The 16186-nt window shown below is 33.8% G+C and overlaps 1 protein-coding gene and 1 long non-coding RNA gene across 2 annotated transcripts; one reads left to right on the top strand and one right to left on the bottom strand.

Annotated features, from left to right (window-relative positions):
• The first annotated feature begins 550 nt into the window (after positions 1-550).
• On the top strand, positions 551-2450 carry LOC145568705 (uncharacterized). The gene is made up of 2 exons (XR_014095899.1): positions 551-1339; positions 2249-2450. It is a non-coding gene; the product is annotated as an uncharacterized LOC145568705 (long non-coding RNA).
• A 2041-nt stretch (positions 2451-4491) lies between these two features.
• On the bottom strand, positions 4492-5975 carry LOC145566421 (uncharacterized). The gene is made up of 2 exons (XM_081625847.1): positions 5480-5975; positions 4492-5183 (listed from the first exon to the last, which is right to left on the bottom strand). Exons 1-2 carry the CDS (start codon positions 5973-5975, stop codon positions 4492-4494), a joined length of 1188 nt encoding a protein of 395 aa, XP_081481973.1.
• Between the last annotated feature and the right edge of the window lie 10211 nt (positions 5976-16186).

Here is a 16186-nt window from a genome sequence, read left to right as displayed (position 1 = left end):
AGTAAATTCTAAAAAGATTAAAAATAAAAAAAGATATTGGTTCAAAAAGAAGCAGAATTTGTCAAATATTTCTTTTATGATGAAGAGAGGCCAAACAATGTCATTGATTGTATTTAAAATTGAAAAGCTTCTTTTGCTTTTTTAAAATTGTTGTCTTATTTAAGCAATTACATTTTATTTATTGCTTCAAATTTTCTGTTATAAGTTTAGCTCTTTTCATCAGAGGTTTTACTATCTCTGTCATATTCGTTTCTTATTTTTTCGTTTTTGTCCAGTATGTATATCGTTTTTTTTATTATTTGAATATGTGCAATTTATTAAAATATTGAATAAAAAAGAATAATGAAAAATTATATTGAAGTGAAAGCATCTTGAGGTTAAAAAATCAAAGTATAAAACGATACGCGATGCTATTATAAGATCACATTCTTACATAAATGTAACTTATAATATTTAGTAAAATTATTATTACAAAATACCATTAGTTTTGATACATACATTTCTTTTCTTAATTCCTAAAGGAAAAGAAAACTTCTTACACATAGTTTGTTCCCTTTTTTTCTTAGCTTACTATCCACGCTTCACAAGTTATATAGGGGTTAAAGCATAACCTATTTTATAATAATACGTTATACATAATATACTGCTTATAATATTGATTTTTGTAACTTAATATGTTTATAATTTCACTATCTTCCTTCACTAAACTAATGCTGTAGGAGAATTTTTCTTCAGATGATGAGTCTCTTAAAATTCTGGTATGTCATCATTGTTGAATTCTGAGTTACTTGTTTTTTAGTTGCCTTTCCTTCATCTGCATTTGTGACAAGAGCATTTAGAGATCGCTTCTTCTATATTGCTCTTCCTCCAGTAGGTTCGTTAACCTTGTTTGACATGCCTTGTTGTTTCACATAACTACCATGCATTTTAACAGCTATAGGAACTTTGCTTACAATAGGGCTTGCATCAAGTAGTGGTTTATGATACTTTGTTTCAGAACTCATATTCTCAGGCATGATTGAATGAATGGCAGTCATTTCAATTGGCTGATTAAATTGTTAAGGCACAATTGTTCCAGCTTCTTCTGAATCACTATTCGATTCCGGATCTGTTCTTTTGCAATACTTTGCTTGTATGACTTTTGAAATGAATCTGCCATCAATGTGTTTGAACATGCAAGATCAGCTACTTGGCTAACCATTTCTTTTGAGATAACAATTTGTGGAAGAATCTATGTAGAACTTGCAGTGGTGAACTAATCAGCTATTACTGACTTCTTCTGCAAATCAGCATCATCAGATAGTTGTGTTATGACATCAGCTGTATTGGTTTCAGACAGGTTTGTTTCTGAACTTTTTTCAGCTGAAACTTCTTTTACTGGCTGTGTCTGATGAAGCATATTAGAAATTGAAGAATAGATGCCTTTGTCACCATTTTTATCAATTGATATAGAATTTTCCTGATCAATAGTGACAGCTTTGGTGGGAATATCTATGGCTTTCAAGCACCATTGAAGCACATTGTTTCTTAACAGAGCTGTAGTTGTCCCTACTTGGACCAATATATAAGTATTATAGAGTTTCTCTTGAATTCCCAAAAAGTATTCTAAATTGACCTGTGAAATCAGATGGTTTATAACAGTTACTAAAATTATAATAAATCTTGGTTACTAGAGGTTGTTACATTTATAATTTATTCTGAGTACGCTAATAACATGAGAAATTTTTTTGTTATAAAATAATTTCTAATTTCAGAGGGCTTACAGAACCCTTGATGACATGAATTTGTTCAGCAGATATTCTGAATAATTTTTCTGTATCAGCAATAAAGGTTGTGAATTTCATTACCCCAGAATCATCTACTGCTTCAAAGTTAAATATTTCCCTGTATAATTCAAGTAATTAATGATGGATATGATGTTGAAAAAAGCTAGATTTTATGTTTAGATGCAGGATAGTTTTTACCGGTATACGGAAACACTATCCTTTTTCTTGCAATTGGCACAAGGGAATTCTCTTCCAACAGGTATATCTATGCGTTTTCCACAATTGATGTAGCCAATATAAGCAATTAAATTTTCTATATCCGGCTGAGGTATTGACACACGCGGACAATGTAGTTCTTCTTGCAATAATGTAGATGCCTAGAAAATAAGACAATGACGAATTGTTAAGTGTTTTTGTAGAATAGAAGTTGCTTATAGAACTGAGTATAATTTTGTAATACACTTTACTTTTTTCTGTTTCAGGTCCTCAATACTTATATGTGTGGTACTTGGACTTGGAAACCGCACTTAAAGTACTTTTGATTGTCTGTGTAAGAGCTGCTGATTATGGGAGACTGCCTGCATATAGAATTTAAATTGTAGTTATATTTTCAAAAGTAAGAGTATCCAAATAATATGTAAGATTGTATAACATACCATTCTTGAAGGATGTTTGCTTTTTCTCCTTGCGGTTCATAAATGATTTTAGTAGACATACCAGTTGATAATGAGAAACCTTTTTTACAAAGGTTATGTATTAGTTATTCTACATATATATAAAACAAAGATATAGGCTACTAAACTTAATATTGATCATTTATTATACCTTTGTGTAGAGAAGGGTTTATAAAGGGAAGGTATAGGCTATTAAACTTAATATTGATCATTGATAATACCTTTGTGCAGAGAAGGCTTTAATGCAGTAAATCCAATCACATCAAAACTTTTAGCAGAATTTTATAGTCTATCACAAGGAGTTCCAGCTAAATCAGCTATTATAACAATAGGTTGTTCTATTCTATGAATAAAAGTTTGAATATGAAAGTTAGTTTATATTCAAAGCATATATGTATGAAAATGCACAAAGATAGGAAAAAGTTATAAACTTACAATTGATCTACTACAACGATTTCTCTAACAGAAAATTCCCTACCATCATTGGTATTGATAACTCGTAATTTCTCTTCTATATAAAGAACAATACCTAACACATCTATAATTTAAATAAGAGATGTTACTGTCTTGTGTTAGATGTAAATATGTATTTTAGAATCAAGTATGTGCAAAAGAAGATATACGATTACATACCATATTTAGAATTCACTCATATTACACGAGGAATTGTGCTTATAGATTGGAATATAGGACCAGGTACACGTATATTATAATTCACTTTCTGAACAACAGTTTGGCCTCCAAATGTCATTTGATATGGAAGTTCAGTAGAGTTCTTTCTCCATCATTCTTCTATCAGTTTTATAGGAGCATTTGAAATGACATATTCTCCATTATATACTAATGCTTGATCAAAGCTTGCTATTTGATCACCAAATAAAGTTGCTCTCATTTTATCACCCTAAAATAGAAAGGGGAAAGTAAATTTGAATATTTGGTTTTCAACAAATCCTAAATGTAATTGATTAATGTTAACAATAACAATTTGGGAGTCTAGAGTTACCTTTTAATCAATTAGTAGCAAAGTTTGGTACAAAGTGCCTTTCATAGAAGCTGTTTTTTATTTTTCTTTTTCTAATATTCTGATTTTAACACTATAATTTTTGTTGTTGCTGGCTAATTGACTAAGATGTGTGTATTTTTTTTCCATGTTTCTGCAAAATAAATCAATAAACAAATTCATATTTAAATGAAACTAATATTCAAATTTACAGTTAACAGAGGATTAACCGTCAGTGGAAAAAAAAACATGAGATATTGAACATGATGCATACATTTTATATAAGCATTAAATTAGTAAAATTACTGGTAACAAGTTTCTATATTATATATGATTGTTTTATTAAATCCAAAAGGTTAGCAGTTTTGGATTATGAATTTCAATGAGTGTTATAGATTTAAAATCACACTTTATACTTTTTCTGATACTTTATAAATCTAATATATTCATATAAGATTGTTGTAATGGAGAGTTATGAAGGTACCTTGAATATCTCTGAAGAACTGAAGTGTTGAAGCTCTTTTGTTCTGCTTTTGATGATAAAAAGAATGATAAAGCATGATATATATAGATTTTGTAGATGTTGTTCAACTACAGTAAAAAATATACTTGGGGAGAAAGCAATGAGTTTGTAGCCACAGCAATAAAAAGTACTTTTCTTACTCTTAAAGAGATCATATAGATACTATATCAGAGTATAGATATACTTGTACTTCATTGATATTTTAAACAGCAAAACATAATATTAATAATATGTGAAGAAATTACTTTTTGATTAAATTGGTGTAAATATTATATAAGTAGAATGCTAAACTAATATATCTTCTATAATTCATTTATTGTATAAGTGTTCTATTTTACTTTTTTCGTCAGTACCTACAGCATATCTTGTATTCAAAAGTCTTACGACTTAATGGTGTACAATTATCAGTTTATACTAATAATATTAAAAGATAAATATAAATTATATAGGAGTATATATATTGGTAATATTACTTCACATATATCTATTATTTACATAAATATAAAGATGTATAGAATTACAAGAATTTCATAAAACTTCAGATGGGTTAATAATTCCAGCTAGTCTTAACACTTCATAACAAACTATATTTTTAGTACATGTTGGAGCAAATTCTGGAGGAGGTCGAGCTGCAAAAACCGTAACATCTTTTTGTTTTTTAGCATGTGAAAGTGCAACATATAATTGTCCATGTGAGAAACAAGGACGAGGAAGATACACAGACACTCGATTTAAAGTTTGCCCTTGAGATTTATTTATTGTCATTGCAAAGCTGAGCTTCAATGGGAGTTGTTTCCTCTCAAATTGAAATGGATATTTTGCTGAAGCAGAAGGGCGCAAATTAATCCGAGGTATAATTACATGATTCCCCTTATATTGTCCAACTACAATAACACATTGAACAATATTTGGAAAGAACTCTATGCATATGAGATGTGTTCCATTACAGAGACCAGCAGATGGAAGTAAATTCTTCAATAGAATTACATGACAATTTTTTTTAAGCACAAGTTCATGAGGACTTAAGCCACCAGGACAATGCTTATTTAAAAACTCTGTAGAATACACATCACATGTATCACTTGAAATCGTATCAAAACTTTTATAAACAACACGATCTCCAGGGAATTGATCTATAAGTGAACCGTTTATTGCATCAACACTATCATTTAAAGGAGTAAGGATTACTCTTTCTGTAAAAAGACTGCTGTCAAAGTTACCTGTATTGAATTATGGAAAAACAGCTTTAGTTACTTCTAATACATGATCCTCATCTGGTGTAAAAGGCTTACAAATATCCCTAGGTAAATGAACATATGTGTTTTCTATTTGCTTGAGCTAACCATGTCCAGAGCAAGCAAGAATAAAGAAAATTCAGGATCTTCCTTTGCTCTTTGATTTTCTGTCCATATGAACTTTAAAAGCTTATGCCATATGTATGATGTAACTATGCTAGCTTGTACCACTTCTTTTTGATTTTTAAGAGGTACTACTGGTAACACTCGACAAAACTCACCTCCAAGAACAACCAATTTTCCTCCAAACAATTCCTGATTCCCACATAAATCTTGGAGCAATAAATCAAGAGATTCTAAGTTGCTTTTGTTAGCCATTAAAGCTTCATCCCATATGATTAATGTAGTTTCTCGTAAAAGTGCTGCTAAACTCCCTTGCTTTGGAACATCACACACCAATGAATTTTCAATATCTATTGGTATTTTAAATCTTGAATGAGTCGTTCGTCCAGATGGAATGTTAGCTACAACAATACCAGAAGTAGCTGTCGACAAAACAATCTTGTTCATTAATTTGACTTCTGCGTACAAAGCATTATATAGAAACGTTTTTCCAGTGCCACCTGGTCCATCTATGAAGAAGGCAGCTGATTTTCCTGATCGCACATGTTCCATTATGGATGAAAAAGCATTCAGTTGTGCAGGATTTAGATGATCTATACAATCAATACAAGACTGAGGAATAGGTGCATCTAAAGCATCAATGATATCTTTCATTCGATGGAATTCATCTTCTTCAGCAGAACATAACTCTCCCAATCCCACATTATGTAGTCATTTACCCATAGCTTCAAGATACTTCTCAACAGATCTAATAGTCAATTTTTTAATTCTTTCATCATTTCCTTGGTGTTGATATGCAAAATCTTCAGATAAATCTGTGAAGTATTTGCACTATAATTGATAAGGATCTTTAGGTTGACAAAAGATGAGGATGGTTGCAAATAACTTGCATAGAGCAATCGGTAACTGACTATCTTTAGCTTCAGACATACATAAATCACCTATATCATCTTCTTCAAGTAATCCCAGCTTTAAAGCAGCTTCCTGAAATGTAGCACATACATGTCCATTTACAGTCTGAAGGTCTTCAAAGGATGTAGAACTTTTGACAATTATCAAAAGCAATCTAAGGAAAACCGCTCTCCTTCAACTGGATAAACAAAAGCTAATCTGCCTACTACCATTACATTTCTATGTCGTTGTTTCCATTCTTTAGCAGATGCATCCCAGCGATAGTGTTCACAGAAGTCTGCATACAAATACCCTAGCCCACCTTTGGATATATATGAATTGGAAAATAGACAGTGGTTAGTATATATTATTACTATTGTAGATAGGAAAAGCAACTTAAATGTCTATGTTAAGAATTGATTGAATTAGCTTGTTATTTAATGGTAACGAAACATTTGTATTTTTTGTACTATCAAATAATAGTGGTTAAAGTTGGTTGAATTCACAATTAATTAGATCGGTTTCTCTTAAATTGATTATTTGTTATCAGTCATTACTTACTATAATTTAATAAAATTCTTTATTTATCTACATAGTCTGTACCTCAGATCAGGCTACACTTGTATATGTTAAGTAAAAAAACAAATACTATGTTAGTAAGAAGTCTAAATTATATTCAATAATTCATACAAATTAATGGTAATGCTCATTATCAAAAGATAAGATTAGAAGCAAGGAGTGACACCCAATCTGACTTAAAAAGTCACCAAAATGCAATTTTAAAAGCGTTTTCACATTTTAAATCATTAAAATGCACTCAATTTAAGCATTAAAATGAATTTAGATCAACTACAAATAAAAGATGACAAAAATAATCAATAAACTGCAATAGTTAAGATGTGATGCTATGTATTATACTACTGATATGAACATACCTGGTATAGCAGCATTAGCTGCAAAGAATTACGTTAGTGGAGTCTTGCTTCGCTTCTCATCAGAAACCACAGCTTGTAATTTCTCATGTAGCCTCAATTGAATGGTCTGCATATTTGGCAAATGCACTGGCAATGGAAGGACTGGTGGATGCATTTCAAACAAGTCAAATCCAAAAATTCGCCATGCAACTTCGTAAGGTGAAATCCATCTCCCAGATTAATAATCATGAATTTCATCAATCAGATTATCTGTTTGAGGGACTATGTTATATTGAATTCGATCATGCCCTTTATAAACATATTTATATAAATATTTTACTGCCTTAATAGTTGAGCATACTTCAACGTTCAAATGACAATCAAATAATAAAGATAAATATGGATTATATGGTATCACCCATCGATTATCAAGGTCAGCATTTCAAATCCTAACACTTTCTCCTGTAATCTTCCTCTTATATAGAGGATAACCTTCCTTGTTCACAATGGTGAAATCTGAGAATTGTCTAGGAAAATTATATCTACAACACTCTCTGTTCCCAAACTTACGCATACAACCACATTTAGGATTAAGGTTTCCACATGGGCCATGCATCATATGGGTTGGAACAATCTTTCGAAGAGTAGAAGATGTAGTAGGAGGAATTTGAGCGGATACAAATTTATCATAGTCTTCTACAGATTCAATTTGAACTCTGGTTTCAAAATGATCAGAAAATGGGCATGTGGAAGGCCACGCTTTTGGAATTCAACTACATATATCATGGCAGCAACCACACCAAAGCATTGTTTCTCCTTAATTTCTTTTTTCAGTGCTATCAATTTAGCATGGAAGATCCTTGCAACTAAATCAGGCCGATCCTGTTCTTGTTCTCCTACACTTAATTCATTCTTGATCTCGGGCCAATTTGGATTGCAAGTCATGGTTACAAAAAGATCTGGCTTACCAAATTTTTGTACCAAAGCCATTGCATTAAAATATCGTTTTTTCATATCTCGTGGACCACCAATATATGTAGGTGGTAGAATGACTCTGCGTCCGACATTTGTTGCAATTATTTTCACCACAATGTAACGAATCAAGCACACCTTGATATAAGTCAGCTCTAATAGTATCTTGATTAGTACGAAAAAAATCAAGTCGTGTATTCTCTATCTTGACATACATGTCAATTATGTATTATTGAAAGCACCTGCTAGCCTGAAGTAATAAATTATTTGGCCTAATTTGTAGCTTATATGCATAATATTCTCTTGCTGACACATATTTATCTACTTTTGTTTTTCGTCTTGTGGCATCTATATTATCATCACAAATAGATTAGTTTATATTTGTATAGCCTGTATATCAATCTAATAATATGAACTTGGTTTATATATTAACACATACGAGATGCTTCTTGAGCAAGTAACTCATTTGTAGTATGTACTGCACACGGATTCACTGGATCCACCTCCATAGTAGATTGTTGATTTTCATTACAAGTTTTTTTTTTTTTTTTTTTTTTTTTTTTTTTTTTTTTTTGAGTCCCTGTGTCCAGCCACATTCTCCTTTGGGAAATAAGAGAGGATATTGTAATGGATCATAACATTCATAATAATGCTGAATTCGATGAGGCTCAGATGATTTCCCTTGTACAAGAATATGAGGGCCGCTACTTTGGCTAGATGATGAACTTTCAAGCAAAATATCAGCTACTTCATCAATAGTTGGAGCATTATACACTTTTTGATCAGGGACTATATTCTTGTTCAGTACAATAGTTGTGCTCTCATTAACCTTTATCTCTAGTAAAGATCTGAAATATCTTGCATAAGGGTTATTTGCTGTAACATTCATTAATATAGAAACTATATCATCTCTTACTTGTGGGAAACTGTCTATACGATTGGTAGACTCATGTTGTCCATCATAGAAATAAAGCTGCAGATACTTTGCTTTTTTTTTTTCTCGAGGTAGTAGATTAGGAACAAAATGGTACATTTGCCCATGGGCCTTGAAGACATAAATTCTTTTGTGAGTGTTGGCATCAGTTTTACCACCCAAAGAGCTAAAAGCAAATAAATTATTATATAGTCGAGGATGTCTCTTGAAATGAAGAGCATCTTCATCCTTTGTTGTAAAGAGTCTCTCTAGTTCACACGAATATTCATTTGCAGCTACTTCTATCTCACCATCTCCGCAGCAAAAATGTAAAGTTTCAAATGCAAATTTTTTCGCATTGCATTTCCTGCAGTATGTTGGAGCTGGTAAGGTAATAGGAGCAGCTGACAATTTTAATCCAATAGTTGCTGCTGGACAACCTACATTATGCAGTGAGTGTGGTTATGCTAATGTGGTAGTGATGATATTAGTTTAATTGTATACTGAATTTATACAGTTTCAGAATACATAAATTGGTACCAATGCTTTTTGCTCGATGTTAGTGCCTTTCTTGAATGGAAATTCGATTCCTATGTATATATACAACAATAAATTAATAGATTAGAAATATGATATAATACTTGTATATCCATATTGTGGTTTATTATAATACCTGATAATTTGAGACTGAGACATTATTGCATTTGTTGTACTACGTCTGCTAGTTCGTGTTGTACTCCTTACTGGTACATCAAGGTTAGAAGGCATTTGTAATTCAACTGATGATCCTGATTTAATTACATTAAGATTAGAATCCAAATTGGATTTGAATAATTGCATCAGTTATATGTTAGTGTACTTTAATTCTAAAACAACAAATGAAATACTACCAATATTTTCCATATGCTGAGAACATTGTTGCCTACATGTGATGTACCTGATAATATAAAGTTTGTAATACCTCAAAATAAATTAAACTTGATTCAAATTGTTCAGTAGTGTTTGATATTAACAATACATATGAGCAAGTTTATAAATTCATACAGACCTTGGTATTTTTTGATGTTTAATAGGTTCTTGTGCTCTACTATTGCATCCTATATGATATATATACAAAATTAATATATTTAAATCTTTTGAAATTTGTTGTTGAAAAAGTAACATTGACTATAAATAATTTCAAGATGTAATAGAGTAGAAAGATATATGTAATACCACTGTCATTATCCACATGTTTTGTAGTTCTTTGTCTAGATGTCATAAAGTTGTGATAGGAATGGTGTCCTTCAAACAAGTGTATTATTCCGGTAGAGGGATCGGAATTATTAGAAAGCTAATTATTCACTAAGGTCAAGTGATTGGAATGCCTAGGTGGAGGCCGCTTCCGATCTGTAATATTAATGTATAATTAATATTATAGCTTAATCTTGACTGAACCCTTCGGGTCACACCCAAGCAACTAATGATCCGACAAAACGAATTAATTCGGAAGGAATTAATGAATTGCTCGAGTAATTAATATTTAGACGTCGGAAAACGAGCTTGGAACGTCGAAACCGAGCGTCGTAAGTCGAGTCGAATTTATTAAAGACGCGACGGTAAAATCACTAATTAATCAACAATTTACCAAAAGCACCCCTAGCATCGGAATGCCCCAAGTAAACCGAGTATTAGGGGAAAAATGTGCTTAGAGCACATAACTAGCATGCACCAAGCCACGCATATAGCAGCAGCAGCCCGCATGTGCGTGCATGGCCTACTGCACTTGTGTGCGGGGCAGGTGTGCTAGGCTGTTGCTGCTGGCGCGCCAAGCACAACACACCCAGAGGTAGCCAGCTAGCAGCGTGGCTTGCTAGGCTGCGTGTGCTAGCACTGGCTCAGCAGCAGGCCTCGACCAGCAGCCCGCACTTGTGTGCGTGGCTTGCTGGGCCGAGGCAGCGGCATACACCCAAGCAGCCATGGCAGGGCCCAGCCAAGGCACAAGGCCGCCAGCTGGGCGCGCCTTGGTGGCCAAGGCTGGTGCCATGTGGCAGCAGCCAATTTGGGGGGTGATTGGTGTATGTGGCCGGTTATGGGGAGAGCTTCGGGATCAAGTTTGGTCCCCCCCCCCTTTCCCTTGTGGTCCTTACCTAACCCCTCCTCTAAATGTGCCACTTGTTGATTAATTAGTTGTTGGCTATTTTCTTTTTTTTTTATTTAAAAATAAAAGAAGAATATTAATTTTACCAACTCTCCCCCATTGATGGGAGAGAAGATTTCACTCATGAGTTTCCCTATAAATACCCAACTTTGGGTATGGGAAAACTCACTTGAGTAAGAGTTAGAAAAGGCATCTCCACTTGAGAGAAAACCTTTAAACTCATAATTACTCGAGTAGTTTGGTTGGACTTGGCTAACCTCCAAGTAATAGACCTAGTCGGGGTCGTGTTGTAGGTGGATACCGTAGGAGGTTATCGCCCGTTGCGAGACTTAAGCTTTCTCAAGTAAGAGCTCGGTGAACGAGCGAAGCACGCTTCAAAGGTAATTTCGTCTTTCCTCAATTCTTGTTAATTATGTCTTGTGATTATATTAATTGTGAGTTTGATGTTGGCTCGGGTTTTATTTTCCGCAATGAGTCGGACTCATCAAAACCCAACAGCGGTATCGGAGCCTTGCTAATTTATTTTTATAATCATAATTTTCAAGGTGTTTTATGGCTTTATTTTTCTGGTTTTATGTTGCTAATTAGGTTAGTAGCTCGGTTTTTTTTAATTTTAAACCCGTTTTAAAGCTGATTATGGCCCCGAACCCATATTTTCGCCCAAAAATAGTGAATTTTGGGTGGAAAAGGCGTTCTGGAAATGTTTTCACCCTATTAGGACTATGTTTTAGGCCAAAATCTGACCAGAAATGCCTTTTTCGATGGATTTTTCGTTTTGACGAAAAATTTTAAGTCTTTCTAACCTTGAATCTTAATGGCATATTTATGGTGATTATGTATATGGTTCTTTCCTTAATGTTTCTACAATTTTAAACCTCTTTAAGCATGGTTACTTGGTAGTAATTAGTGCTTGAAAGATTGGTTAAAATTTTCACATAATTGCAATCCAGTGCATTAAGTGTGAAAAATTTATTCTTTGAAGCTTCTAAGTACTAAAGATTCAATCTTTAATTATTTTAAATGATTGAAACTTTGAGTTACTAAATTCCATGAATTTTTGGTTGAACTTTTGATTTAATCATGTATTAAGTTGATTGGAATCATAAAGTTTGAATCTTGTGATAGAAATTTCATTTATCTTCATATTGGAATGTATAATTTTTCAAGTATTCACAAGTTAAAGTTGAAATCTTTATTTGAATATTTGTGTTCATAATTCCAACTCCCCTTTATTTTGTCAAAATCTCATTATTAATTTAAATTAATTAAATTAATAGTGAGAATAGCCTTATTCATTTTATTGCATCAAGTTGAACAAATTTTATTAAAGAATTGTTCTTGGGAATAATTTTGGTTTTGTGCACTTTGATGATTTTTTTTATTTAAGTTGGACTTGTAATAATTTTTCATTTTTGCTCATTGAATTAATTCTAAAAATTAATTTGGAATTAATAATTAAGTCACTCAAAATTTCGGGTTAAAACTTGAGAGTGCGGCACGCAAACCAAGGCCCAACACCCTTGGCCAGCCGGGCTGCCTTGGAGCCCACATGTGCCTGTCAAGGGGGGTTGATGTGCTTGATGCGCGCCACTCACCCTTAGCGTGGCTGCTGCCTGCTAGCAGCATAGCACGGACAGCCAGCCAGTGTAGGGAATATTTCAAGCATCCCACACTTGAGCCCCACTGTGATCATACACTTAAGCATGGTGGCATCCAAAGGGAAGGAAGCTAGAGTAAAAGAGTCGCCAACAAGTTTTAGGAACTTGTAAATCGTTCACAGGGTGAAGGTTACACCCCTTAACGATCCATGAGATCGTTAACTCCAATAGGTCTGGAACCATGACTGGATATTCGGGGATGAAGGTACAAGTCCAACCTAAAAGAGATTGAACCTGCCCTAAATAGGCCTCTACTTTATTCTACTCGTTTTCATGTGCGCTTTCTGACTAACATACAATCCATAGATTAACCCTAAACCTGTTTATCTATGTTGGTTAAATTTAATGCACAACAAACCTATTATTGGCGATCACTTGAATTATAATCATATTAGCCTAAACAAGATTATTAATTATCTTATTACGCGTGATTACAAGTACAAATTCCCTTTAAACCTGCATAAAAGGCGTGATCAAGTAACAACAATAATATATCAAGCAACAATAATAATAACAATCATCAATCATCATAATAGTCTCAATCTCATTAAAACATAATAATATTAGCAAGATCCTAGGCATGATACTAACAAGATTAATAACAAATCCTAGCATGTTACTAAACAATAAAAATCAAAACTTTATTCCTAGCATGATACTAACATGATATAAAGAAAGAATAGGAAGCATCATACATGATATTAGAAATCAATAAATGCATCCTAACATGATACTAAGAATCATAAAGTCTCCTAACATGATACTAGGAACCAAAATAATCAAAGCATGAAATCTATATCAAAATAACAATTAAAGCAATTACTTACTTGGATGCCTCGTATCTCTTTCTAATAACAAAATACACGCGTTAGTAACTTCAAGTAAAATAATAAACAAACAATTAATTTAAATAATTGAAATAAAGATTAGGGACCAAACCCTCAGAAATTATCAACCTTTCACGTCTAGGGCGAAGACAACTTCGAACTTGGCTAGGTGTGTCTAGAACTTGTGAATGGGGAATTTTGTAAAAGGGAAAGGTTTAGAAAAAAGAATAGAGGGAAAATAAGCTTCTAGCTTTAGAGAGAGAATAGAGAGATATTGTTGATTGTTGATTGTTGATTGTTGATTAATGATGATGGTTGTGGAGAACGGAGATACGACCCCTATTTATAAGAAAATAGTCCGGAAACAAATCAAGTCCTATTTGGAATAAAACTGGCATCTGTTGCCATGCGACAGATTTTAGCGCCATGCGACAGACCCTGTCGTTTGGCGCTAATTGAAAGATAAAATGCGTTTGTACGCGGAATCTTCTTCTTAATATGATTAAGCAGCAAATTCCGTGTTTATGAAATTAAAATCAGGTTTATCATAAAACACCTCTTTTATTCTAAATAAAACTCTTTAAAATATAATTATCAATCCTAATTCCATTAGAATTAAAAGAAACCTTCTAAATATTCTAGAAGATTAAAATAAATCCTAATAACTTTAGGAATAATAATTAATAAGCCCTCCTCTAGATCATTGGGCCGCATATAAAATTCATTTCGAGCCTAATTTAATTTATGTCATAACTTCCTCATTATTCATCGGAATTGGGCTTATAATATATCGCTGAAAAGCTCTTTTCGAGCCCAATCCAACTACACTATTATTGGACCCTTATCATTGACCAAACTAAATTGGACTGGCTATTTTCAAAAACAGAAAGAGAGATATTTTAATAAAAACATCCACATCACTAGACTTTTCACACTTTCACTTCATTCGATAATCAAATGACATGAGAGGTATTCATCATTGGGTTTGGTTTTGGGGAGACACAATTGGGTGTCTACAGAAGCCCCTACTTTGACTGAGTTTGGAGAAACGCAAGTTTTGAAAACAAAAGTCAAAGTAACGATAGGGACGAAGAATGATTCAGAACGTTCTGCGGTTTTAAATCACTCTTGTAATGCCGATACCTGCAAACTAGCGTTAGTCAAACAGATAAAAGAGTTAAGAAACGCGTATCTTGCACCGTTGAGCACACGTCTCTAAAGTAACCGATTTTGTTTGACGATCTTCCTCAAGCTAGGGGACATCGCCTGAAGACTGCTTCGCTTGTAGCTGCCTTCAATTTCTGCTGTTTTAGTCTTCCACATCTTAGGGAACACCATCGAAGATAACTCCTCTTGTAGCCATCTTCACTTGTTTGTGACAATCTTCCACATCCTAGGGAACTCCGTCTATCATTGCTGCTACATCTCGAGCTATTCTCTTGAATCATGGTGACAACCTTCTCAATCATAGCGAATGTCGTCGAAGACCGCCCATCTCGTGCTATCTTCTCAAATCTGGGTGACAACCGCCACAATCTTAGCGAACGTCGTCGAAGACCGCCCATCTCGTGCCATCTTCTCAAATCTAGGTGACAACCTCCACAATCTTAGCGAACGTCGTCGAAGACCGCCCATCTCGTGCCATATTCTCAAATCTAGCTGACAACCTCCACAATCTTAGCGAACGTCGTCGAAGACCGCCCATCTCGTGCCATCTTCTCAAATCTAGGTGACAACCTCCACAATATTAGCGAACGTCGTCGAAGACCGCCCATCTCGTGCCATCTTCTCAAATCTAGGTGACAACCTCCACAATCTTAGCGAACGTCGTCGAAGATGGCACGAGAGCCCATCTCGTGCCATCTTCTCAAATCTAGTGATAATTTCCACCATCCTAGCGAAAGCTATCAAAAACCGCTTTATCTTGAATCGTTCTTTTCTCAAATCAAATAATAACCTCCCCAATCATAGTGAAAGCTATCGAAGGCCATTTCATCTCGAACCATCCTTCTCAAATCTAAGCGATAGACTCTTTTGGAGCCTTCTGTTGAAAGCTTCTTCATCTTGAATCTTCAAATCTTCTTGTCTTTACTTTTAAGAGTAATCGACCTATCTAGCTTTGGAAAGAACTTTATCTTAAGTTTTTTCGATCTTTAAGTCAATCTCTGTAGAAATCTCCATCCTAGGATCCTTTGTGATTATAATCAATCACTACTCAAATTAGTTTTGAAATTCTCTTAATCAATATGCAATCGATAATTTGATCGTCATCAGGCTGATCATCAATCAAGATCGTAATCGGGCCGACTACTAATCAAATATCTATCAATTGCTCAAATATTCTTCAAAAAGGCTCGAAGGTCTATCGCGTCGCGTCAAAGAGTATTGTGATGCGTCAAGGTGTATCGTCCTGCGTCGGGGTGCATCTTGCTGCATTGTGCTTTAATCCAAGTCCGAGCTTTTTTGCTCATTCATTTGTGCTCAATCCAATTGCATGTGATTGTACCTGCATCTATATTCTTGGACTATAGGACTTTGCTCATGTTTGTA

Source organism: Chenopodium album, chromosome 11 (assembly GCF_948465745.1).
Source record: "Chenopodium album chromosome 11, dcCheAlbu1.1, whole genome shotgun sequence".
Classification (NCBI taxonomy): Eukaryota; Viridiplantae; Streptophyta; class Magnoliopsida; order Caryophyllales; family Amaranthaceae; genus Chenopodium; species Chenopodium album.
The sequence above is the reverse complement of the archived record's forward strand: the minus strand, read 5'-3'. Positions and strand labels throughout refer to the sequence as shown.

What these genes read in the sequence shown, in the direction of transcription:
- LOC145566421 (XM_081625847.1), bottom strand. Translation starts at nt 5,975, where the DNA reads ATGAAAGATATCATTGATGCTTTAGATGCACCTATTCCTCAGTCTTGT. An exon ending in AAAATTGGTTGTTCTTGGAG is followed by an intron (nt 5,184 to 5,479) that starts GTGAGTTTTGTC and finishes AATTCAATACAG; the next exon opens with GTAACTTTGACAGCAGTCTT.